Below are 27,827 nucleotides of genomic sequence, written 5' to 3'. Positions count from 1 at the left end.
AGCAATATCAGGTTTTTCAACATCCTGCAGCAGCCCTAATTAAAACCTTAAAAAAAACAGATTTCCACAGCTTCTCCACTCCTCCTGTCATTACCCCCTCTCCACGTCACGTCCCCACCGCTAAGCTAAAGGTGGCTAATGTTAGCTCATTTAGACACTTCAATTCACCAGTGGGGTATTTACTGACGTATTGCATGTCGTGGAATACAAATATCTTCAGCTTGTCTTAACCACAGTCCTTATTTCAGGATAACAACCAAAAACACACATTCAGAAAACCATTGACTTCCAGACGAGGGAACAAGAAGTGATCAAATGCTGTCCTAGGCTTCTCTAATAATGCAACATAAAATATATTAAAGACATGAAAAAGAAATAAAATAGTAAAAGTGACATTTATATAAGTTCTTTAAGTCTCATTCCTGTGGGTTAAATACACAAAAAATCCAGACTCTTATGAAATAATCAACATTAAAATCAGTTTTTTTGTATGGGGGACATTTCCTGGTGCGTATCGGTGACTGTAAGTGAGTATAGGCTCCCGCAATGACCCCTGTTTCTGTGTGTGTCTGTGTGTGTGCAGGAACTGCGGTAACGTGTTCTGCGCCAGTTGCTGCGAGCAGAAGATCCCCGTGCCAAGCCAGCAGCTGTTCGAGCCCAGCCGCGTCTGCAACGGTTGTTACGGCAACCTGAAGCTAAGCCCCGCCCCCCCGGAGCTGGAGAAGCGGAACGATGCACCTGCTGCAGGGAGAAACACCGAATGTCCCGTAGACTCTTAAGTGTGTGTGTGTGTGCTGCAGGTGTGGAGTGTATATACAGAGAGGCTGTGCACAGGGGGGGGGGGTGTGTGTGTGTGTGTTTGTGTGTGTGTGTGGCACTGCTGCACCCCACACACCCCCCCGAGGATGGAGGAGTGAGGATGGACGTCCTGGAAGCGACCGGACGCTGGAGTTTCTGCGTTTCATCTTTTCAACGACACACTCATCTCACTCTGGACTCTTTATTCATCAAGGTGTGTGATCGGGAAGAAATCATGACTTTAAACATGTCTGAGGGTTTGTCGCCGTAAATACTGTCGTCGTACGATATATCGTCCCGTGAACAACTGCCGTATTATTGTGTTTATAAGACCATTTCATGCCACTGATATAATGCTACTAGGGAAACTAACGCATGTACAACCTTTTAAAAAAAGACTATTCAGACACTTGAATTTGATCAAATTATTCAAATAAAGTGCATTTTAATAATATTTTTGATGAATAAATAAAACTAAAACAGTAAAATACTTTAATATTTTTATTTTTAAGTTATATTCAGAGATTGGAATTTAATCAAACATATGTACATACCCTTTATAAACCAAACAAATCTGAATTAATTAATCAAGTATAAAGATTATTAGAATTTAAATTTAGACAAAAATTCAAAACACTGAATATATTAAAGACTTATTTCAATAAAAAAACAAAGTAAATATTAAGAATATTCAGACATTTTAATAGAAAAACAATATTTAAAATACCCTGAATTAATTAGACTTAATCAAACTATATAACTTTATATTATAAGGAATATTAAGACATTGGAGCAGGAAATACATATTAAAACCCTGAATTAATAGAACACTAAATAAAAGCTTAATTATTAAGCAATTAACCGAATTAATATATTAAATATGGTCTTATAATGCTTATAATGCTTTATTCATGTTGGCTTAAATGTTGGTCATGTAAACACAATAATGTGGAAATCCATATATATCCCAAAATAAGTAGAAACAGTAGTTATGGTGACAGTCCGATGAACTCTTAAAGGGCCGGTGCAGACACATTACCAAACCATATTTCCTCTCTAACCGTGCTTCTACATTTATTCTATTTTCCCAGTTTGAGAGAAGTTAATAAGGGCTTACACTATATATATATATTTCTGTTGTACACAAATCCATTAAATGTCTGAAGATAGTGACATTTGTTCTGGAAAATAAGCTGATTTTATTCAAATCCCTCATTATAGTGTACTGGCCCTTTAAGGCTTTATGGTGCACTGGCCCTTTAAGGCTGTATGGTGCACTGGCCCTTTAAGGCTGTATGGTGCACTGGCCCTTTAAGGCTTTATGGTGCACTGGCCCATTAAGGCTTTATGGTGTACTGGCCCTTTAAGGCTGTATGGTGCACTGGCCCTTTAAGGCTGTATGGTGCACTGGCCCTTTAAGGCTGTATGGTGCACTGGCCCTTTAAGGCTGTATGGTGTACTGGCCCTTTAAGGCTCCCGGCTGAATCTCTTGATTGATGAGTGGGTTTTTATCGCTTTTGACGCCGAATTTCTTTGTATTTTTTTGTGTTATGGTTGTTGAGATTCAGAGCAGAGTGCAGACAGGAAGCTGGAGTTTTTATGAATTTATTTTGGTAACACTTTCTATTAAAAAAACATATCTATAATGCATTATAAACACACTTTAAACTACAATTCTAATGCATTATAACTTTAATCATACCACATTATAAAACATTGCATTATGACTTGTAGGTAGTGTCATAATCCTTCATAATTGCTCTTAAATTGCGGACATTTCTATTAAAACATGTCTTTTTTTTTCAACTACTGGATATAATACAGTAAATCCTTACAAACTTGACCTTTTGAAACAATTTAAAATACTTTTGATCTGATAGTTGTTGTTATAAAGCATTAAGAATATTAAATAGTGTTTATTTATGGCTACAAAGTAGTATTTATACACCGTTTACTTTCTAAATTATTGGTTTTGTTTATTTAATATTCCAAAACCCAAATATTGTCTTTTTTTATGATATAAAACTACGAAATACTGGAAATATCAGTTATTTCGAGACTGAAAACAGCATTTTCTGACAAGGATAATTACTTGAATGATTCATTAATCATCAAAATAGTTGGGGACTTGTATATAAATGTAATTACACCGGGCTATAAGCAGAAAATAATTGTGTTTATAATAGTATAGACATGTGCTTCATAGAAAGTGTCACCAAGAATGAATATCTCCTACGTCAACGAGGGTAAATTATCATTATTATTTGTCAGCGATGTTTTCAACAGCTGATCGACTGTTATTCAGCGAGTGTGTAACAAAGTGTGTTATTGTCACACACGCACACAACAGCCTCCCACTTTTATTACCCAGCAGGCACTGGGCGTCTCCTCGACTCTTCAGCCTCTCACAGGAAGTGAAGTTTAACACCTCCAAAAAATCTTTTTTAAATGTTAAAGCTCGTCATTTGTGATTGGGCGTTTTAATCATGACATCACAGGTGTTCTCCGCTCTGATTGGCTGAGGCGTGGAGGACCGTAGGCAGAAAGGGCTCTTTAAGAAGTAGAGGGTGTTTCTCAATGTCAAGGACGCTTCCTTGGTAGGACAGGTCAGGTCCTTCAGAAGCTAGGCAAGAATCCTTCCTGGCAATCGGAGAACGAAGAGTGGAACATGCTAGCAAGTGTGCAGGTGTGTGTCATATGAGAGGCCCCGCCTTACATTTTTCTGCCAAAGATTTGGGAAATTGGTCTGTGCGCAAAGCATTGTGGGGATTTTAGGACCGCGGAGGATACACCGGTGCAGCCTCGAAATGTTCCGCAACGAAGGATTCAGTCATCGGTAGATTTCCAAGGATCCTGGACATTGGGACAGTTTTTCGGCGGGACTCGACGACGTAGCGTCCTTGAAATAGTGGCTCTGGAGGATCCTTACCCGACATTGAGAAACACCCAGACTCACACCATCCAATGACCTCCTCGCACACACACACACACACACTTTGTTTTTTGTAAGATAAGTGAATAAAATAATATATTCAGATATAGCATTTAAGACAAATGTATAGAATCCTTGAATAGTGGCTCACTTAATTAGTCACCAAAGGTTTTTTGTTTTTTTATTTCTTTGTTTTTCTTATGTTGTTTAATTGAGAAGAAATATAATTTGTTGAGCACAGGTGTTTTTGTTTTTTTAAATAGAGAAGCAGGACGTCCTGTTTCGATGCTGCAGTGGTTTTTCCCTTTCAAATGATTTAAGTTATTGAGTTGTTGAATTGCTGTTTTTAAAAAAAAAGAAACCCAGACAATTGAAATTGCCACAGGATAATCAGTGTTGATGCTTCCTCTGTTTTACCCTGTTTTATATCAGCCAATCACGAGAGGATGTGTACATCTAAAGGGGTTAGCATTTAGCATCGTTAGCATATTGAAATCATCAGTGTGTGCGGCCGGTGAGACGTCTATGCACTGAGTGGTCCCAAAAATAAATAACCCCCCCTCACTCACACATACCATTACACCCATCTACAAACACTACCTCTACTTTATACACACACACACACACACACACACACACACACACACACACACACACACACACCACGCAGAACTGCCTTTGTTATTGTATTTTCCCTTAAAGGTACAGTACACATTTTAATTTTCTTTTTTAAAAAATGTTTGGGGCGGGATTTACGATTTTTTAATCCCCCGTTTGGACTATCAGAGGAATTTAAAACGTTGTGATGAATCGTTGAACCGAAGCGAAGTGTTTCCTCTCCGCCCTCCTGTGTTGGTGGTGTTAAATTCAGCAGCTCCACCTTTAATCCTAAACATCACAGAGACACCTGGCTGCTGTCGTTTCTGTTAATTTGTACAAAACACTCAAAAACTGTGGCTTTAAATGCTGAAATTATTTGTATATATTGCTACTGCCTATGATTTCACATCTAAAGTATATATTTGTGTAAATCTGACCTGGGATCCTATTAGGGCTGTACCGAATATTTAGATATTTCTTCATAGAATTTACGTTTTTTATTTTTATTTTATTTTCAGGCTGCTGTATTTTTATTATATTATTTGTATATAGTTTCAGATTCAAGTGATGCATATATTTGCCAAAAGCTTTTTCTGAATTAATTACAATATTTTTTGTTGGCTAAAAAATACAAAAATTGGTACAAAATGCTGATTCTTTTTAATTGGAATTAACTCATTTAATTGGATGTTTTTCAATACATATGCATCATTCACACTTCCATAGCTTCATTCAAGAACCTCAATACTTAAGGAGTCTTAAAAAAATAAACACAAATAATAATTTTAAAAGTGGTAAAGCCCTATCAACGCTTAGTTAATTGTGAATAATACATATGAATGTAAAACATCCAAATAAGACCCTCAACATTTTAAATTAACTAATTTGGTACAGACTTAATTCTTATTAATCGTTATTCTTTTCCAAATCTCCCAAATAAATATTAATTTGTCTTAAATATCGAAAGAAAATGATTGCGAACACTTTATCACCTTTTAAATACAGATTTAATTAGAAATAAATAAGACGTCCCTTTACACCACCCTCACAGGCCGGGGCTCATCCACCAACCCATGAATGTGAAACGTCTTAAAATATATATTTTGCACACGACACGAAATAGACACTGCCACAGGGTGCGTCACAGCAGAGCTGAGTGTGTTGCTTTTCACTATGGTAAAGCGAGTGTGTGTAAACATGTGTTGGTCACTCTCACACACAAACACACACACACACATCCCTCGCTGTGCTTTTATTTTTATTCTTCTCCTAGGAAGTATTTTTCTGCATTTGTTTTATTTCTGTAACTCACGCTGACTGCTAAGGCCCAGTTATCACCTGAGTGTGTGTGTATGTGTGTGAATGCGTCGAGTGTGTGTGTATGTGTGTGAGTGTGGGAATGCATCGAATGAGTGTGTGTGTCTCTTTTAGTGGAGACTGGTGCCAAGCAGTGTAGTGTCGGGTCTCTCACAGAACGACGGCTCGTGCTTCAGTTTGAGTTTTTCTCCCGTCTGTTTTTTCGAAGCACTTTGAACCTCCTCCGGAGTGTGTGAGGAGTGTGTAGCTGTACATAGCGACTTCCTGTAACAACAAGTGCTCCTCATTCAGTCTGAATATTTTGTTTCTGTCGGATTTACTTTTAAAGAGCATTACATTGTTGTAGAATTAAAGGAGAAATAAACTAGATAAACCTACCGTGTCTGTCTGCTCTGAACACACACACACACACACACAGGAACGCACTTCATTATCTATTTAATTACTATCCATATTATATGTTAATTTCTTAGCATACTATACCATGACTTAAACCTACCGTGTCTGTCTGCTCTGAACACACACACTTCAATATATATATAATTACTATTCTTATTCTACTTTATGTTAATATTTTATTACTATGACTTGTAAACGTGGTGTTTGTTCTCACACTGATGGTATATCTGCAGCTGAAAACACACACACACACACACACACACACACACACACACACACACACACACACACACACACACACACACACACACACACACACACACAGAAACACTTCAATCATGTTTAATGCATGTACTGGTTTACATCTCTAGAAATCAAGAAAATATTAAGTCACTGTCAAACATCAACGTCTACTTATTGAACCGAATACAGAGAAAGGAAAACAACCAAGAGAATCAGAGGAGCTGCTGTAAGTGTTCATGCTCACTGAGGAGGAGGAGGAGGAGGAAGAAGAAGGGGGGAGGAGGAAGAGGAGGAGTGATGGATCTGAGGAAGCAGTTAAAGTGACTCCTGACGACGACTACACTTCACAGAATCAGCAGCATGTTGAAACAACACGAACATGTCACAAACCATAAAGCGTTGAAATGCCAAAGGCTAGAGAGCGATCCTCAGAACAAAGCGCGAGTTTCACTTCAGATCCGTGGGTAAATGTGCAAAGTGCTGCTCCTCAGACCCTCTTCAGGACTAAACGCTGATTATATCCAACGACATCATTCATCTCCCTGTCGACATCTTTAGAAACTCGTTTAAAAAAAAAAATAGACTTGGCTTCACCGGCCGACTATTCCCTTTATCTATAAAACTCAGACGGCATTATTTACATCTCTGGAGGAACATTTCATAAAGTGGGTTCTCTTCTTCTGCAGATCTTCCACTTTCCAATGAAAGCACGCGTGAGGAAAGAGGACTCAGGTCGCAGGAGAGAGTGCAGGTTTATGGGAAGTTGCACGAGCAGCTGCACTATGTACAGGCAGTGTGTGTGTCTGTGTGTGGATCAAGGGTTCCTTCAGTTCCTCTTCATGCTCCAGGACTCACACCGATGACTGATCCCAGACCTGCAGGACAGAGACACAGGGTCACACTCTACACCAGGGCTTCTCAAACTCCGGACCATATGCTCTACATAATACTAACACATTTCATTTATATAGCACACTTTAAAAACAACGTCATCTCAAGTAGGGCTGCTCGATTATGGCAAAAATCATAATCTCGATTATTTGGGTCAATAATTGTCATTGGGATTATTAAATGTGATTATTCATTGACTTTGAAAACATCCATTTATTGGAGAAAAGAATGTGAACAGTATGTTTTTAACAGTTAATTACCCTGAACTTTAAGTATACTTCAACTGAAAAAAAAAAAAATTATATATAAAAAAAAAAAAAAAAGTAATAATACAAAAGATTTCGTTTTATTTCGATTACGTTGTTCTCGTAATCGTTGCAAGCCATAATCTTAATCGCGGTTAAAATACGATTAATTGAGCAGCCCTAATCTCAAGGTGCTTTCACCATGAATACTGATCAAACATCAACACGTGCCGTCAGGGGAAGAGAGGGTAATATATACTGTCACTTTTAGAATATACTATATTTGGAATATTAATCAAGCTTTTTGAACACAGATTTTATAATAGTAGGGTCATGCAAAGTGAGAGAGAGAGAGAGAGCAGGGTACATGTGTGGTGCGAGATGAGAGCGAGATGAGAGCTAGACGAGAGCGAGACGAGAGACGAGAGCGAGACGAGAGCGTGCGAGCGAGATGAGACGAGAGCGAGATGAGAGCTAGACGAGAGCGAGACGAGAGACGAGAACGAGACGAGAGCGTGCGAGCGAGATGAGACGAGAACGAGACGAGAGCGAGCGTGACGAGAGCGAGACGAGAGCGAGACGAGAGCGAGCCGAGAGCGAGACAGACGAGAGCGAGAGCGAGACGAGACGCGAGCGAGACGAGAGCGAGACAGACGAGACGCGAGCGAGACGCGAGCGAGACGAGAGCGAGCGAGACGAGAGCGAGACGAGAGCGTGACGAGAGCGAGCGAGACGAGAGCGAGACGAGAGCGAGATGAGAGCGAGATGAGAGCGTGACGAGAGCGAGCGAGACGAGAGCGAGACGAGAGCGAGATGAGAGCGAGATGAGAGCGTGACGAGAGCGAGCGAGACGAGAGCGAGACGAGAGCGAAACAGACGAGAGCGAGACAGACGAGAGCGAGATGAAAGCGAGACGAGAGCGAGCGAGAGTAGAGCGAGCGAGCGAGACGACAGCGAGTGAGATGAGAGCGAGCGAGCGAGACCAGAGCGAGACGAGAGCGAGACGCGAACGAGACGCGAGCGAGATGAGACGAGAGCGAGACGAGAGCGAGATGAGATGAGAGCTCGCTCTGAAAAACTTTTAAGACTTTATCCGGCAACAAGGTATTATCGTTTCTTAAGTCTGATACTAAAACAAACGGGCTCTCCCCAGCACCTTGTTGGCGGGGGCCAGCTGCGTCCTCACAGACCCAGCGTGGAGCCGGCCGCTGTCCCCGAACCTCCCCGGAGACCTCTCTCTGCGGGGGTCCATCTCCCTGCGGGCGTCCAGCCCTCTGCCCGGGGACTTCTCCCGCTCCAGGGGGGGCCGGGCGGGGGATTTGTCCCTCCTGAACTCGGTCCTTCCCTCCCGGTACCGGTGGGGGGTGCTGGGCTCCCGGTGGAGGCCCTCATGGCTGCCGGGGCCCGAGACCAGGCGCTTGGAGATGTGCTCGGTGTAGGTGGGGGGGCCGCGCTTACTAGGGCTCCTGCAGGACACAAGGGAAGGAGACATCTGATCAAAGTCAAAGTCAACTTTATTATCAATCTTTCAGTTTGTGTGGACAGACAGAGATCCAAATACCGTTTCCCACAATCCTGAATACAATAACAAATATGTATAGAAATATGTATAATATACCTATTTATAAAACGGACAAGTCAAATCAAGCAATCTGATTGGTTCTTAGCCGTGATATAATGAGCGCATACCACGGGTAAAATTGTAGTTACTTTTCACAACAAGTCAGTATCCCTCCGCGTCTGAGAAAAGCTACAACCGTTACAACTGTTACATTACGTCCGTTACGAAACTAACTAACTAACTAACTAACTAACTAACTAACTAACTAACTAACTAACTAACTAACTAACTAACTAACTAACTAACAAAGCTTAAGATGGAAACATGTGAGGGGTAATGTGCAGCAAGGACTTATTGACCGTTGTTAAGGACGCTCACATCTGCAGAAAGAAGTCCGGTCGATCTAACTGTATACAGTTGGGCTGAAAAGCTTTGTGTCGGACCGAACCACGCCCCTTAGCTGTGATATAATGAGCATATACCACGGCCTGTCGTGAACTATTGCTTAAATATACACAATCAACAGACACATTTATACATATGCACACATTAAGACATACATAAAAGCACAACAATCGATATATACAAAATAACAGTCACTTCAATATCTTTGGGAAATGTGCATTAGTGCAAGACTGCCCGTAGCAGTCTGATCATGATGATGTAACACCTTCTGTCTGTAAGAAGGTGTTCTACTCTTTTCATGTGTTATTATGTGCCTTGTTGTTTCACGCTGCTGCTTCCCAAATGGGGATTAACAAAGTACATCTTATCTTTTCTTAAAACCTTCTGTGTGTAAGGGCGCCACAGTTTCTCCGCTGCGTTTGCCTTTCCAATATTTAACTCGGTATTGTTTCTGGTTATTTATCTCTAATGAATAACTCCACTCAACACCAGCAGAGGGCGCTGTCGGTCCATTCATTACAAACAAAAAGTCTCTCCCAACACTCAACACTAACAGAGTTCAGAGGTCACCTGTTGTTCTTTTGAAAGTGTTTTTCTGGCATTCAAGTGTTTTTATCCCACCCACACACTTTAATTACAATTCTGAATTGTTTCTCTCTTTGTTGTGGGTTCAGGGAGTTTCATCGAGTGTTAAATATTATAATATGTTCATGCACTCTATTAACTCTATTAAGCTCTTGGTCAAAATGTAGCTGTATTTATAAGTTAATGTGTTTAAAGCTTACTTTTCTGCATTTACTTGCACATTGGTCACTTTCTAAATTATTTTGCACTATCTTTATTTTTGTATGTCTTATTGTATATTATATGTTGCCTTGTTGGTGGAGCATGGAACCTTACTGGTTGTTGCCAAAACGACCCTATAGCTACTGTGCATTTGAGAATAAAGCGTTGCAACATAGCTGGGCTTTAAAAGCTGTGTGACTTTAGTTAAGGATTCATACCAGCACGTTTTAAAATAAAATACAAACTCAAGTGAAATGAAAGTTCTCTGACCCTCTGCTGGAGCCGGTCCTCTGCAGATCCCCGGACTCTCGGATCAGACTGCCCTTACAGCAGATGACCCGCAGCTTGTTCTGGTACGAGGAGGCCAGGTAGATGGCCCCCGAGGAGATAGCGGGGCCCAGGTAGCGCGGGTTAGGGACGTCCAGGTGAGCCAGGACTGTGGGACTGGAGGTGGAGACAGAGAGGTGAGTAGTAAAGAGGTGCAAGGAGGACGTATTTATGTATGAGGGTAGAATATTTAGTTTCTACTTCCACAAAAAGACAATGGGATTTCTATATGTACATTTCTCTCAACATTTATGATACTTACATGTTCAGTTCAGCAGGATCATCTCCACATATTAACACCACTTTATGATTTCTGAAGTCAAAAGCTAATGTTGGGCTATGAAGGAACTACAGCACGGTCACATGACTTCGCGTCACCACCGCTAAGCTAAAGGAGGCTAATGTTGGGCTATAAAGGAACTACAGCACGGTCACATGACTTCACGTCTCCACCGCTAAGCTAAAGGAGGCTAATGTTGGGCTATAAAGGAACTACAGCACGGTCACATGACTTCACGTCAACACCGCTAAGCTAAAGGTGGCTAATGTTGGGCTATAAAGGAACTACAGCACGGTCACATGACTTCACGTCACCACCGCTAAGCTAAAGGTGGCTAATGTTGGGCTATGAAGGAACTACAGCAAGGTCACGTGACTTCACGTCAACACCGCTAAGCTAAAGGTGGCTAATGTTGGGCTATAAAGGAACTACAGCACGGTCACGTGACTTCACGTCACCACCGCTAAGCTAAAGGCGGCTAATGTTGGGCTATAAAGGAACTACAGCACGGTCACATGACTTCACGTCAACACCGCTAAGCTAAAGGTGGCTAATGTTGGGCTATGAAGGAACTACAGCACGGTCACGTGACTTCACGTCAACACCGCTAAGCTAAAGGTGGCTAATGTTGGGCTATAAAGGAACTACAGCACGGTCACGTGACTTCACGTCAACACCGCTAAGCTAAAGGTGGCTAATGTTGGGCTATGAAGGAACTACAGCACGGTCACGTGACTTCACGTCAACACCGCTAAGCTAAAGGTGGCTAATGTTGGGCTATGAAGGAACTACAGCACGGTCACGTGACTTCACGTCACCACCGCTAAGCTAAAGGTGGCTAATGTTGGGCTATAAAGGAACTACAGCACGGTCACATGACTTCACGTCAACACCGCTAAGCTAAAGGTGGCTAATGTTGGGCTATGAAGGAACTACAGCAAGGTCACGTGACTTCACGTCAACACCGCTAAGCTAAAGGTGGCTAATGTTGGGCTATAAAGGAACTACAGCAAGGTCACATGACTTCACGTCACCACCGCTAAGCTAAAGGTGGCTAATGTTGGGCTATAAAGGAACTACAGCAAGGTCACATGACTTCACGTCACCACCGCTAAGCTAAAGGTGGCTAATGTTGGGCTATAAAGGAACTACAGCACGGTCACGTGACTTCACGTCACCACCGCTAAGCTAAAGGTGGCTAATGTTGGGCTATAAAGGAACACAGCATGGTCACATGACTTCACGTCAACACCGCTAAGCTAAAGGTGGCTAATGTTGGGCTATGAAGGAACTACAGCAAGGTCACGTGACTTCACGTCAACACCGCTAAGCTAAAGGTGGCTAATGTTGGGCTATAAAGGAACTACAGCAAGGTCACATGACTTCACGTCACCACCGCTAAGCTAAAGGTGGCTAATGTTGGGCTATAAAGGAACTACAGCACGGTCACATGACTTCACGTCACCACCTCTAAGCTAAAGGCGGCTAATGTTGGGCTATAAAGGAACTACAGCACGGTCACATGACTTCACGTCACCACCTCTAAGCTAAAGGTGGCTAATGTTGGGCTATAAAGGAACTACAGCACGGTCACATGACTTCACGTCACCACCTCTAAGCTAAAGGCGGCTAATGTTGGGCTATAAAGGAACTACAGCACGGTCACATGACTTCACGTCACCACCGCTAAGCTAAAGGCGGCTCATGTTGGGTGTGATGACGTTTAGTCGTCTCATCTCACCACATTTTTGGGTTTCAGGACTTCCTACCCTACTCTTTTTAAGCAAACAAACAGATTTAAAGTGTGTCTCACCCCAGAGAGGCGTGTCCCTGCACCTCGATGACGTCCAGAGAGTTGAAGTATGTGACGAACAGGTAGGGCTCTCTGTAGGCTGCAGACACAATGTCAACATTACATCTTATATTCTGCTGATGCATTAAAAAAGCATTTAAAGATGTATGAAGTGTGTTTACCGAAGGACAGAGGCAGGCGGCTCCACTTGATGTCCTCGGTGCGGCTCCTTCGTCCGTACGTATCCACAAACACTCCGAACTCTGCCACAGAAATACATCTTACTGTACCCTCATCTGTGAGCCTCTTATTGAGAATGAACACTGATAAAAGCGTCACCTATCTTTAGAAAGTACAACTTCTTTTATATTTTCTTGTATGGTGTAGTTAGTCATGTGTCAAATGTCCTTGTTAGTTTATAAAAGAAACTTCGTCATCCTTCTTTTTATTTAAGGGCTGTTATTTTTTGTCATATCTCAGTTGAATGAGTCCCTAATTATTTGAGTATATCTAATATTTTTATTTTCATATATATTGAAATGTATATATTTTAATATGTTTTAAATATTTATTATATATTTTTTAATATTCCCTATTACAACTTTTTTTTAAATATAGATTTAGGTAGTTTTTATCCATTTTAAACAACATTTTTTATCAACAATTTTGCGTGTTAATATCGCCATCGTTCATATTTATTCCCATTTTTTCATATTTATAAAAAGACTACGAAACACAAAGGATATTACTGAGTTTAGAGGAGTGTTTGTTGCCCCATATTATTGTTGTTTACATAATTCATTACCACGGTGCGTACAGAGAGAGAGTGAACGCACCGTGGATTTTCTTTCATTTGTCGGCTCTTTTCTTACATTAGTGTTAGTCATGTGTCAAATGTCCTTGTTAGTTTATTATTATATAAAGGAAACCTCATCCTACTTCTGTATATAGTTTAAGTGGATTTAAGGCTGCTACTTTAGTCTCATCTTGGTCAAAGAAAATCCTAAGTGTTTCATTTAGTTTTAGCAAATTGAAACAGTTTTAAAACTTAGATTTTATTGAACATTTCAGTCAAAAATGACCTAATTTCTTTCCCTTGTTGTTGTCATTCTGTATTGACAACTCGACAACTCGTCTCTCGTGTGTTTGAATCTATCGTGCTGACTCACCGCCTGCACCGATTTGATTGGCTGAGTAGCGTCACCTCCTTAAACATTAAACAGCAACTTTTTTAAACCTTTTTATCTTTATGTTTTAAAAACATTTTTAACATTTTCAACATCGTGGATAAATCCTTATATTCTCCCAGCAACGCACTGAACGTTAACTGTGCCTCCTTATTACCCTAACCCCTACTGTGACGACCCCTGCCTCATTCTCTCCTGTTGTGTGTGCATGGCCCTTTAACGGTCTCCCTTCCTCCCTATCAGCGCTGAATGAGGGCACCTGGCCGCCGGTACCGGAGGAGTGAAAGGCTCGAGCTCGAGTCTCGCTCGCTCTCTCTGTTGGAGGATCTGTTTTTGAGCTACCTGACTTATATGCTTTTGTTTCCCTTCCTCTTAGTTTGGCATTCAACACCTCGCACGACACCACGTTCACACACCCACACCTACACTACTGATCTTAGTGATTAACACATCACATGTTGGTAGCTCTTTTGTTTAGTTGTTTGTTTTACAATAAATATCTTTCTTATCTCGTGTCCGTTCCACGTTTTTGTTACGGCCATGACACCTACTGTAGTGGGAACAATGAGTCTGCGTCTTTGATGCGCGCAGGCGGATGATGCGGGGATGCAATGTAGACAGGAATAAACAGGTTTATCCGGTCAAAGATATCGGACAGATAGTCTAACATTGCAACCCAGTTCATGTCCTCCATGTGCTTGACCAGTGGGGAGTTGATTTCAGCGAGGAAGAGGAGAACTTCCTCACGCAAATCACACCGGACCTCGGAGTGCAGCAGCAGCTGTTGGAAGTGAGCGCCCATCTCATTGCAGAGGATGGAGAAGAAGCGGGTATTCATGGCGCATAAAGTTAGCTGAAGTTATCGAGCTAGATTTCACTGTTTCTCGTTATTTTTTTCTCGCGCTGCACCTCCCCTGAAGCTCTCTATCGCCCCCTAGGGGAGTCGCGCCTCACACTTTGAAAACCCCGGATCTATATAAAATATTGCGTGTCATTATCACAGTTTTGGTTCAAAGAAATCAACACTGGTATATGAAAGAAACAATGAAATATAAAACATATTACTTAGTTTATAGAGGTGTTTGTTGCCCAATATTATTGTTTATTTTGTCTTTTCTTACATTAGTGTTCGTCAAATGTCCTTGTTTTAAAACTGAGATTGTATTGAACATTTCAGTCCAAGATGACCTCATTCCTTTCTCTTAAGCCCTGTTGTTCATTAAATCATATTACTTACTTTATGGAGGTGCTTGTCGACCCATATTGTTTGCATTATTTAGCCCCACAGTACTACAGAGAGTGTGACGCACCGTGGAAGCACAGCAGGTACTCCTCCTTCTGCAGGCTGCTGGCCACCTGCATGATGGCGATGGGGAAGCTGTGAGAGGAGGCAGCGAACACCGCGGAGGCCAGAGACACGTCGTTCTTATCCAGGAACTCTGCACACGGTCATTAAATATGTTAAAAAGACACAGGAATAGACGGCAAACCAACTGAAGGAAAGGGCTATGTCATTTTTTAACGCATAAAAAAACTGAAAAGCGTGCAGAGAATGTCATGAAATACTTTTTAAATGCGACTCAGAGATTATTTAAGACCGATTTGTGATGATAATGCAAATAATATACTTTTTTCATATCCCTTTAGGGGCTCCGTACGGGTTTTGATATTTTTACCCCTAAATCTGTGGCTGTATTAATATTTTTCTGATTCCCCCCCTCACCCTCGAGCACGAACTGCTTCATCTCAATCTCGTATAACTTGTTGGTGCCGATGATGATGCTGTAGCTCGTCAGGTGGATGCAGCTGCACGGCTCCAGGGTCTCGATCTCCTGAGAGGGTGAAACAACATCTGTTACTACCAGAAACATCTGCACACCCCCACCAAAGTATTATTGCTGAAAAAACATACTCACCTTCCGGATGCAGTACTTGTTGAGATTCTCGTTGTAGCGCAGAATGGTTATCTTGTTCGGCATAGCAGCACAAATACAGGGTCCGTTGTCTATCTGTAGAGAGAGATGTACATGTTTATTTTCACCCAATTTAAAAAAAGAAAGCACTTTAAAGCTTTGTGTGAAGTGAGACGGAGGTGAAGGAGACGTACTCGTCCTGCAGAGAACAGATGGCAGCCCTTCACCGTCTCAAAGATGTACGGAGAGAGTTCAGACTGGCTGGGCAGGTGGGACTGAGCCAGAGACTGCTTCACCCTCTTGATCTCCACCAGACACAGTGCCCGCTCATCTCCTAAACACACACACACACACACACACACACACACACACACACACACACACACACACACACACACACACACACACACACACACACACACACACACACACACACACACACACACACACACACACACACACACACACACACACACACACACACACACACACACACACACACACACACACACACACACACACACACACACACTATTTGATTTTCCAGGATAAGAAACAATTAACTTCTTAGTCATTGTGTGACAATCAAATGAGGATATGTCTCCACCGCTAAGCTAAAGGTGGCTAATGTTGGGCTATAAAGGAACTACAGCACCGTCACATGACTTCACGTCACCACCGCTAAGCTAAAGGTGGCTAATGTTGGGCTATAAAGGAACTACAGCACCGTCACATGACTTCACGTCACCACCGCTAAGCTAAAGGTGGCTAATGTTGGGCTATAAAGGAACTACAGCACGGTCACATAACTTCACGTTACCACCGCTAAGCTAAAGGAGGCTAATGTTGGGCTATAATGGAACTACAGCACGGTCACATGACTTCACGTCACCACCGCTAAGCTAAAGGAGGCTAATGTTGGGCTATAAAGGAACTACAGCACGGTCACATGACTTCACGTCACCACCGCTAAGCTAAAGGAGGCTAATGTTGGGCTATAATGGAACTACAGCACGGTCACATGACTTCACGTCACCACCGCTAAGCTAAAGATGGCTAATGTTGGGCTATAATGGAACTACAGCACGGTCACATGACTTCACGTCACCACCGCTAAGCTAAAGGAGGCTAATGTTGGGCTATAATGGAACTACAGCACGGTCACATGACTTCACGTCACCACCGCTAAGCTAAAGGAGGCTAATGTTGGGCTATAATGGAACTACAGCACGGTCACATAACTTCACGTCATCACCGCTAAGCTAAAGGAGGCTAATGTTGGGCTATAATGGAACTACAGCACGGTCACATAACTTCACGTCACCACCGCTAAGCTAAAGGAGGCTAATGTTGGGCTATAAAGGAACTACAGCACGGTCACATGACTTCACGTCACCACCGCTAAGCTAAAGGAGGCTAATGTTGGGCTATAAAGGAACTACAGCACGGTCACATGACTTCACGTCACCACCGCTAAGCTAAAGATGGCTAATGTTGGTCGTGATGACGTTTAGTCGTCTCATTTAGTCACTTGTTAGCAACCGCCGTTTTATAAATCCACCAGTGGGGGATTTACTGACGTATTTTCTGTGGTAGAATGTGAAATGAATGCTTTTCCAAAATAACAGATAAAGTGAGAAATCAGGCTCTCTGACCGACGATCATCAGCAGCTTGTCCTGCTCTTTGATGATGTGGATCTGAAAGACGGAGCCCAGGCCGGGGATGTGCGTCAGAGAGTTCTTGATGACGTTCAGAGCGTAGAGACCCTCCTCAGAGCCCACCAGGACAATCTGCAGCAACATAAACACCATCACTGTCATTGTTCTGCTGGAGGTGGAAGGGGGGGCAACATGGGGTTAACCTTCGCTGTGAGTCCCGAGCTTCTGTTCAGGATCGTTATACTGAATGTGGATGGTTTCTTTTCTATTTATTGTCTGTAAATGACGAAACAAAGTTGCCCTATGTCAAAAATAATAACATATAATAAATAAATAAATACTCTATTTCATGTAATATTAAAATCGTTAAAATATGGCATGAGGTAATACAGTTTTGTTTAATATGCTACTACATACAGATAGCTCCCAAAGCATTGTGACCGCAAGTGTTTGTTGTTTTTTGTGCCTCTTGAACTAATGTTTGTTCATGTACTGGTACTGCGCGTTTTGTTGACGCACTGAACTCAACGTGGGATGACGTCTGTATTGAAGTTCTGCAGCAGTCTGGGACATAAAGTTATCAGCAGAAAAATAACTTTTAAGACTCCAATAATGCATGTTTTCTGTCAACCTGTTAAGCCCCGAGCCTGTTTTTCAGGCCTCAGGCTCGAAAATGACATTCCCAGAACAAATGACCATATCTTCCCTTCTAAAAGGGTTAAATTAATAATCTTTTTTCTCAAAGCAAGGTTACATCTATGAGTTGGATGTAGGAGTGTCAGAATCAATATAGATGTTTTTATTTTAAAGTAAATTCAGATTGAACACAGTAAAAAAATGTAAATGATTGTGTTACTTATAGTGAAAACCACCCTTGAATGATGGGATGGTAGACTAAAAGCTTTAGGAATCCAAAGTACAACATATAATAAGTACCCTGAATCAAGATTGATGCAAAATAAGTGAAATCTGACCTTTTTAGAGAGATTTAGCACAAAAAAAACACTTATGGGGTCATTTGGGTGGATTTGACCTATCTCTGGCCCCCCTTGTTCGATTGTGCTGATTGACATCTCTTTCTAACCGTCAGAGCCAATAGAATCGAGGGGAACTCCCACATACTCCTTATTTGGCAATGTGTGTGTGTGAGACTGACGCATAGCCAAGACCGGAAGCTGCGATAACTCTGGTGGCTACCATTAGCAGCTAACTTTTACTCTCCGATTTTTACAAAAAAATTGAATTATGGATTATAAATAAAAAAGATTATTACCCAGAAACATTATCAACCTATGGATTAACCGATTCAGCCGCTTTTTTTCTTGTTTTAATGCCATGGAACACGTCTTTTGATCAGATTGACAGCTACGGTGAGACGATCTCCTCTAAAAGCTACGTAAAGGTACGTGTTGTGATGTCTGAGTTTGCTTCCCCTATCGCGAGTTCGGATCAGTTAGTGATGATACTATACCTAAATAATCTGTGGAACCTCAGCTTTAATCAGATATCTTGTATGTGCAGCTACGATAAGGAATAAGGGTACTTTTATCTTGAGTTCTGTGCCAAAGTGCGTTAGCATTTTTCGCTCAGGGGTCATTTAGATGCTTCTTATGAGACTTGTGTTTTGTTTTGGTAAAAATGGTTTGTATCATCAGTTAGCTGAGATTATTCCCGTTAATCTGGTATAACACATTAATAGGTTCTTAAATATTAAGATCCCCTGAGACACAGTGTCGTGAAAAAAAAAAAAGAAAGTACCCGCCGGCGGGGACCTTGGGGCTTAACAGGTTAATGCCATCAACCGTTATGGCTAGCTCTGGCACGTATTCATGATTAATTAAAGTGCTCATATTAGTGTGCATTGTCCCTTCCTTAATAAATATATATAAAACCTATACTAAGTGTGATGGACCTGATCAGTGAGGGGCAGCGTGCAGTTGATGTCCAGCCGGTCGTCTCCCTCCAGCTTCAGCAGAGAGTTTCCTAACAGCTTCTGTAAGAGAGAAGAGGGATCAGCAGGTCATGACCTCTACATGACCTCAGATTGGGGGGTCAGCACAGGGAGGGGGGGCTGCAGGACAGGGTTAGTGTCAGAGGTGGGACCAAATCACCAGCAGAAAGCGAGTTAATAAAGGATTTCTTGTTTCATATTTCACTCTGAACCGTTTACAGCCGTGACGAAACAGTGAAGAAAGCATTAGTTTCACATCATTCTGAAACATGCCTCTCCCCTTTCCCTAAATATAAATCATGTTTATGTCATCCAGCTCATAATGCGGCATATCAGTGCCATTGCAGCGCTGCTTTGTGGTCAAAATATAATTTGAGGAGGACACAACTACAACTGAGAAGGATGATCCAATCAAAGTGAAGAGATGTGGTTTGTCAAACAAAAATAAAATGGTTCATGTTAAAAGTTTAAATTCAACTTCAGAGAGTTTAACATTATTTATATTTTGCAGATTTATGGTTTTATAATCTCAGAGGATATTATCTGAGATTAAAATCACACATTTGTATTCGTCTGTGTTGTGATGAGGATGATAGAAAATGAAGCGATGTGGTTAATTTAGAATAGGGGTGTCAAACTCAAGGCCCGGGGAGCAAATCCGGCCTGTGGCTTCATTTTCTGTGGCCCCACAAGAGCTTGCAAAGAATATAATATGTTTATTATACGGTTACATGATGATTTACAGAAGCACGTTGCCCATAAACTACATGTCCCACAATGCATCTCAAATATGCCTTTTTTCTAAGAATTTGTCTTTTTTTCAAAATGTTATTTTCTTTTCAAAATGTCACTTATATTTATCGATTTTGACTTTTTCTCCAGAACTTGGCTTTTCTTTTTAGATCATTTTGTGACATTCTCACTGAAGACACTTGCAATTATTTGCGCTAGACTTCTGCTTTCAGACGTAGTTAATTATGAAGTTATTAACCTATCCCATAATAATCCAATGCAGAGGCAATAATGTAATATTTTCTTAATTCTCCTCAGCGCTGTAATTCAGTATTTTTACAACCTGCAATAACCTTGATATGCCATCATATATGTGTGACTTGTGACCCCCAGAAGAATCAGGTGACTTGAGTGTGCAGAGGGGAAGGGGGGGTAACAACACACACAGTACACCAGCAGGTTAACACCCGGGTCCTCGGAGCAGGATCAACACAAAGATGATCAAACATCTTGGTGAGAAGTCGTGTACTGTGGTCAGAAAACACCCAAAAACATATTTCAGCGACATTAAAACACAGAGGAGAGTGAGAGTGAGGAGGGGTGACACATGCATGACAGCGTGATTCAAGATTCCCACAGTGCAACACAATAAAACAGATAATATTTGAAGGAGAGTCTTAACACAAGTAATTGGAATATGATATGTTAGATAAATAATTTGTAGGTTGCAAACAGATGAATGTTACGGATGTTCTTTCACAAGTTCAGGTGTTTAACAGTCTTATGAAGGTGTGTGTGTGTGTGTGTGAGAGAGAGAGAGAGAGAGAGAGAGAGAGAGAGAGAGAGAGAGAGAGAGAGAGAGAGAGAGAGAGAGAGAGAGAGAGAGAGAGAGAGAGAGAGAGAGAGAGAGAGAGAGAGAGTGTGTGTGTGTGTGTGTGTGTGTGTGTGTGTGTGTGTGTGTGTGTGTGTGTGTGTGTGTGTGTGTGTGTGTGTGTGTGTGTGTGTGTGAGAGAGAGAGAGAGTTGTGTGGTTGTGTGAGTGAGAGAGAGTTGTGTGTGTGTGTGTGTGTGTGTGTGTGTGTGTGTGTGTGTGTGTGTGTGTGTGTGTGTGTGTGTGAGAGAGAGAGAGAGAGAGAGAGAGTGTGTGTGTGAGTGAGTGAGTGAGAGAGAGAGTGTTGTGTGTGAGTGAGTGAGTGAGTGAGTGAGTGAGTGAGTGAGTGAGTGAGTGAGTGAGTGAGTGAGTGAGTGAGTGAGTGAGTGAGTGAGTGTGTGTGTGTGTGTGTGTGTGTGTGTGTGTGTGTGTGTGTGTGTGTGTGTGTGTGTGTGTGTGTGTTAGTAAATCATATCTTCATCTCTGTGTGTTTTACCTGGACCAGAGGAGTCAGAACCATTATTCTTTTGGACATAGCAGCCTATGTGTGCAGATCAAATCAACACGCCCGTATATACCGGACATATAGTGACGCACGATGGAAAAGCAACACACAGCAGAGAGAGAGAGAAGGTGAGTAGGAGAGGAGGAAGAGGAGGTAGAGGAGAGAGGAGGGAGGAAGAGGAGAAGAGAGGAGGGAGAGGAGAGAAGAAGGGGACAGTTAACGACACATATTAACGAACTGGTGCTTATCCATTACATCCATAAACCTCCACACACACTCACACAGGGCTGGATGATTTGGGGAAAATTACGTATTGCAATTATACTGAGTGGAAGATCTGCATTAATAAAAATATGTTTTATTTCTGAGTCTTTTCTCAGAATTCTGTTTTTCTCTTCACAGATTTCAGATATTTTTTTCAGAATTCAGATTTGTTTCCTAAGAAATTTGACTTTTTTCTCAGAATTCTAAAATCTTCGACAGAATTCAGATTTTTTTGCAGAATTGTCACTTTTTTTTTTTTTTTTTAAATTAGCTTCAAAATAATTGCAATTAGTTATTTCTTTCACATCGTCCAGCCCTCATACAGTATCCTCAGCTCAGTAAAGCCTCCACACAGTTAAACAGCCTTAGAACGTTTTATTAGACGGGTTATGTTGGGAAAATACTGAGGCCCCGTTCACACGGAGACGGAAACGAAAACGAACCGAGGTCGATATCAAAAAGGTCTTCCGTCCACACGGAATCTGCACAAGGAACGTGTCCGTCCACACGAGGCTGCTCGACCCGCTGGAGACGCTGTAGTACATATGTTAGCGCTGTACTTCGGCCACAAAATACAGCGAATAAGACCCCCCGAGCATGGTTGCCATGGTTGCCCTTCTGTTTATTCTCCGCGGTGGATTTAGCAACATGTAGTTCATGTAGTTCTCCATGTCCACTTGTTGCTGATGGTTGTGGTAGAGGAGCTGTAGATGTGATCCGCCATTGTTGTTGTTGTTGGCGAAACTTATCAGCAATGACGCGGGGTGAGCAGGAGAGGTGGGGAGAGACGGGGCTATGATCGTTTAGGGCGTACACACGGTGCCACAAGCGTTACGTTACCAGACCTTCCCACTTTGGGATGCGTTATCGTTTGAGGGCTCCGTTTGCGCGGTTCCGTTACGGCCTCGTGTGAACGAACCGTCCATACGATAAAGAACTATAGCGGATAACACCCGTTTCGTCTCTGTGTGGACGGGGCCTGAATGTCCTCTTCCAACATGAGAGTCCACATGATAACAAAGGTATCCCAACTGTAGCTGTGAACATGACAGGATGTGTGATTACCTAGAAGAGCATCAGGACTGTTTGAGGCATATGATAGCTATGTGATTAACATGGTGATTCAGCCTCTATGGAGAGAGACATATGACAAGCATGCTCATTTCTGACGTGGAGCTAATCTGAAGTAAACATTGAATACTGCTTTCTATTCCTCCATCTTGTGACTGTGGAACTCCCTCTCTTGGATATCAGCATGTGAAGGACACTGTTCAGGAACTAGTTGATGCTCTGTATGTGATGACTACTTCCATTCTGGAGAGGATCACAGATACATGGATCCTGAGCTTCAAGCCCAAGCCGGGGACGAGTGATATTTTTGCAACAGGTTATTTGTCAGCTCCGGAGATACTCACTGCGTCGGCCTCGGCCTTCTCTCGTGATGCTCTTCCTGCAGAAACCACCGACTCCATCACCGCCACCCAGCGCTGCTTATCGGGGAAACTGGGAGCCATGAAGTAGATGGACTGTCCCGGCCAGCAGGGGGGGTGACAGCGAGACTCCAGCTTCAGCACGTAGGAGACGTCTGAACAACAGGAAACACCACTTATTGACACTTGTAGGAGCAACAATGCTGTGGTAGCCTGTGGTTATAGTTATATCCAGAGGTGGGAAGTAGTGGAGTACAAATACTTTGTTACTGTACTTAAGTATATTTTTCTGGTATCAGTACTTTACTCCACTACTTGACTGAAATACCTGTACTTTCTACTTCTTACATGTTGAACTCAAATACCTGTACTTTCTACTTCTTACATGTTGAACACAAATACCTGTACTTTCTACTTCTTACATGTTGAACCCAAATACCTGTACTTTCTACTTCTTACATGTTGAACTCAAATACCTGTACTTTCTACTTCCTACATGTTGAACACAAATACCTGTACTTTCTACTTCTCACATGTTGAACACAAATACCTGTACTTTCTACTTCTTACATGTTGAACCCAAATACCTGAACTTTCTACTTCTTACATGTTGAACACAAATACCTGTACTTTCTACTTCTTACATGTTGAACACAAATACCTGTACTTTCTACTTCTTACATGTTGAACACAAATACCTGTACTTTCTACTTCTTACATGTTGAACACAAATACCTGTACTTTCTACTTCTTACATGTTGAACTCAAATACCTGTACTTTCTACTTCTTACATGTTGAACTCAAATACCTGTACTTTCTACTTCTTACATGTTGAACACAAATACCTGTACTTTCTACTTCTTACATGTTGAACCCAAATACCTGTACTTTCTACTTCTCTCATTTTCCAAACAGCCTGGTTCCTTTAGTCTGAATGTGTGTTTGGTGGCGTGATCATTATTATTTAGAGTCATTGCGTGCCTATTGATTTGAACACGATCCGTGTATCCATCATTTCCTGGTCTTCTCTAAAGAAGAGGGACCAATGAAAACGTTGTCATGTTGCCGTTGGTCACCATGGAAACATTCATTAGCTAACAATGACATTATTGTTCTATTAATATAAAGGGAGGTCAGGTACTCTTTAAAACAGCTGCTAGTTATGGGTACTTTTTACTGAAGTACATTTCAAAGCCTCTTTACTTTGACTTGAGTAAAGAAGTTTAGTCAGTACTTCTACTTTCACAAGAGTATTTTTAAACACGAGTATCTGTACTTCTACTTGAGTAAAGGATGTGTACTGTTGCCTTCTCTGCTGATAAGACCCTGAGTCAACATAAGAGCCTCTTTGTTTTGGAGTGGAAAGGCGCTGGGCCGTTTCCTGCCAGCATTTCATCAGGAAAACTCTCCCTCTGCTTTTTCTTGTAAAGGCAACAAATTCTCGACATTGTGATAAACCAGCATCACTCCCTTGTATCTTCTGATCTGTTGGAGCTACTACACCTCCGTTTGTTTGCTATTAAAACAAAATGGATGATGCTTTCTCTCACACTTTGTATTGAACAGCTGGTCGTCGCTCAGCCTGACTGCCATAGAGCGAGAAGGACAATCGGAGTACGGAGATTAAAGGTCACACACTCATACATGTTGTACTTATCGAAGTACAACACTGAGCGGCAGCCACATGCGGGGTCCGGATGATATTTATTAAAAGCTTTTGGTTTTTTCTTTGGATCTTTGTTATCTGTCAAAACAAGTGTGTCCTTCATGCCTGCTGTGACGTCTCCGGAGTTTCACTGAAAAGCTACAATATTATAACTCCAGCAGTTGGAGCGGCAGCAAGTGCTCAAACAAGTTAGGTGCAACACCATTTCTCCTGGAGATGGCTGCGTGCAGCTGCATCTGCTCTGGTCTCATTGGTATCAATTAAAAACCACTCACTGCAACAACAAGGGTCTCATCTGCTCACAAGGAGCTTCTATGTCTTTGTTTTACCGTTTCAGTCTGAAAGGCACTATCAACACAAGCTTCTCTGTCCAATTTCTACCGTGACGTCACTGGAGTTTTTCTAAAACAAACTAGGAGCGCTTCAGACGGGCTGTAAAAAGAATAGCTGGAGCAGGTGCAGAGCTTCTAGTCGACTGCATGCACCCTGTCCTCATTGGAACAGTTGAAAAAGACACAAAGTGAACACCGGCTCTAACACCAGAGGGGTCACATGAGGTCATCAGGAGACGGGGGTTACCTAACTCAGGGGTTCCCAAACTTTGCCATGCCAAGGACCCCCATATAGCATTATCCTCTGGCGGGGACCCCCCTGTTGCATTTTTTTTTTTAAACGATGTGTACAAGTGCCTCCCGATGGAACATGCAGTGCTTTGCCACTACATTTGGGGCCTTCTGCCTGATCAAAGCTGTCAGTCCGCTTTCTTTGCCTGTCATAGCCCCACTGCCCCATCTGAACACACACCCACACAACGAGACCAGTCAAGTCCATTTGAGATGATGTACTCATCTAAAACTTCTCTTTATGTGGTCCTACCTTCCAGTGCTTTGCAAAATAATATTTCCTCAACAAAGTTGTCTTCTGAAATAAATCTGATGGATGCAAAGCAATTCTGCGACATTTGCTACATCCGTGCTCTCATCCAGCTGCAGAGCGAAACATTCACTCGCTCTCACTTGCTCCAAAAGCTGAGCAGATTTTCACTCTCAGTAGCGGCAGATCGATTCTGATTGGCTTGGAGGGCGGTCGTGTGATTTAATTTTTTTTTAAAGATTGGCATCAAAGGACACATAGATTGATAGATATGCAGTTATTAATAACATCTAAAAAAAAAATAAAAAAAAAAAATTCCCTTTTCCCCTCAAACTTTGCGTGACCCCCGTGGCGCCACCTGGCGGCCCCCCGGGGGGTTTAGGCCCCCACTTTGAAAAACACTGACCTAACTCACCTGTTCTCGATGGCCTTTGACCCCTAACCCATCACAGTCTCCCTGCTTCCACTCCCACTGCTATTCATTTCAATTGTACTTTATTATTCGCCCCTCTTGTTTGTTTGCTCACCGTGTAAAGCGGCCTTGGGTCTCTTAAAAGGCGCTATACAAATGTAATCTACTATTATTGTAGGAGCCTAAATGCTACTTAGCCTGAGTTTATTATTTGTATCATTATTATTTGTTTGTATCACTTTTATTTGTGTTTGTTGAGCACTTCCGGCAATCGCCACATGGGTGTGGTTTGTGTATTTATGTCACCTGCTTCATGTCGGGGGGCGGATGACAGAGGGTGAGCTTGTGCTAAGACTTTTTCTGTGGACCGTTTCAAGTTATTGTGTGTTTTGATTTTTGTTATTAAATATCTTCAACCTATCTTACTTCAGTACGGACTTTCTGATTGAAAACGTGTCGCAGTATAAAGCCAAGCTTAGCCTCTCGACGACTCAAACTCAAGTTATGGGTACTTTTTACTTAAGTACATTTCGAAGCCCATACTTCTTTACTTTAACTCGAGTGAAGTTTAGTCAGTACTTTCACCAGAGTATTTTTAAACACGAGTATCTGTACTTCTACTTGAGTAAAGGATGTGTGTACTTTTGCCCTCTGTGCTTATACCTGACTTGGAGGTGTTTGGAAGCTCTGAAGCCCCCACAGCTCCGTGGACCACCACCTCTCCATCCGTCAGACACAGGTCAAACTCCTCCAGAGGCTTCACTGAATCTGAAGCACACACACACACACACACACACACACACACACACACACACACACACACACACACACACACACACACACACACACACACACACACACACACACACACACACACACACACACACACACACACACACACACACACACACACACACACACACACACACACACACACACACACACACACACACACACACACACACACACACACACACACACACACACATTGTAGGCAAGGCAAGTTTATTAAAATATAGCATATTTCAACACAAGGCAATTCAAAGTGCTTTACAGAAGTGAAGGCATTTTTCAAAGGTAAGGTCACTATTTTAATGAGTGAATATTTTAAAAAGTGTTTTTTTTGTTTTAGGTCATAATCAGTCATCGTTAAAAAGTATTTTTGAAAGATTAGGTTATTTTGATTTTTTGTTTTGATGTGAGGTCAAAATTCAGATTTTTTATTGAAATGGTAATTTTCTCAAAAGTTAGTCATTCTGAGAAGAGCTATAATGGTTGTCCATAATGAAAGACGTTAAGATCATTAAGAAATAGTGCAGCGGAAACACATTGTAAACATTCAAAGATAATAAAACATGAATAACACAGGTACATGTACATAAATACACGTTAAAAAAAACAATATCTTAAAGTTACAGTGCAGTGTGAGATGTGAATAAAAAAGGTAACATCGTGATCCACCTTCTCTGGGCTCGATCTCGTAGACGGACACTTTGGTCCCGTCCAGGATCATGTACTTCCTCTCCCAGCCCTGGCCTCGCTTCCCATTCCTGCGAACACACACATTAAGACTTTCTCTCTTTCTCTCACGGTGCAACACAATGTACTAAGCAACCAGTCATGCCGACGTTAATGACGCTGTAATCAGAGTTTGTCAATTGAAATGTATTGTAATTATATTTTAACTGTATATGTACTATTTGATTGACCTGTACTTTAATCTTGTTTCATAATAGTTTGAGTGATAGAGATTATGCAATGTTTTTAGTGTTTGTTGATTGTTAGAGC

At 41.8% G+C, this 27,827-nt stretch overlaps 2 protein-coding genes across 5 annotated transcripts in view; one reads left to right on the top strand and one right to left on the bottom strand.

Annotated features, from left to right (window-relative positions):
- mtmr3 (myotubularin related protein 3) overlaps window positions 1-6,024 on the top strand; it is a 53,849-nt gene extending 47,825 nt beyond the window's left edge. For all 4 annotated transcript variants that reach the window (XM_079689403.1, XM_079689401.1, XM_079689402.1 and 1 more), the window contains one exon: window positions 584-6,024. In XM_079689403.1, coding sequence (XP_079545529.1) covers window positions 584-779 — 196 coding nt within the window. In that variant the 3' untranslated portion in view covers window positions 780-6,024. The remainder of the gene's footprint in view (window positions 1-583) is intronic.
- A 348-nt stretch (window positions 6,025-6,372) lies between these two features.
- citb (citron rho-interacting serine/threonine kinase b) overlaps window positions 6,373-27,827 on the bottom strand; it is a 124,499-nt gene continuing 103,044 nt past the window's right edge. Inside the window, exons 29-43 of the mRNA XM_079687075.1 lie at window positions 27,501-27,589; window positions 26,703-26,807; window positions 23,073-23,242; window positions 21,385-21,429; window positions 19,248-19,328; window positions 17,332-17,467; window positions 15,871-16,010; window positions 15,680-15,772; window positions 15,487-15,595; window positions 15,074-15,202; window positions 12,759-12,839; window positions 12,598-12,676; window positions 10,448-10,621; window positions 8,582-8,891; window positions 6,373-7,164 (exon numbers count right to left, since the gene is read on the bottom strand). Coding sequence (XP_079543201.1) covers window positions 7,141-7,164; window positions 8,582-8,891; window positions 10,448-10,621; window positions 12,598-12,676; window positions 12,759-12,839; window positions 15,074-15,202; window positions 15,487-15,595; window positions 15,680-15,772; window positions 15,871-16,010; window positions 17,332-17,467; window positions 19,248-19,328; window positions 21,385-21,429; window positions 23,073-23,242; window positions 26,703-26,807; window positions 27,501-27,589 — 1,765 coding nt within the window. The 3' untranslated portion in view covers window positions 6,373-7,140. The remainder of the gene's footprint in view (window positions 7,165-8,581; window positions 8,892-10,447; window positions 10,622-12,597; window positions 12,677-12,758; window positions 12,840-15,073; window positions 15,203-15,486; window positions 15,596-15,679; window positions 15,773-15,870; window positions 16,011-17,331; window positions 17,468-19,247; window positions 19,329-21,384; window positions 21,430-23,072; window positions 23,243-26,702; window positions 26,808-27,500; window positions 27,590-27,827) is intronic.

This window comes from Notothenia rossii (genome assembly GCF_949606895.1).
Source record: "Notothenia rossii genome assembly, chromosome: 6".
NCBI classification, from domain to species: domain Eukaryota; kingdom Metazoa; phylum Chordata; class Actinopteri; order Perciformes; family Nototheniidae; genus Notothenia; species Notothenia rossii.
Note: the sequence above shows the minus strand (reverse complement) of the source record. Positions and strands in the feature narration are given on the sequence as shown.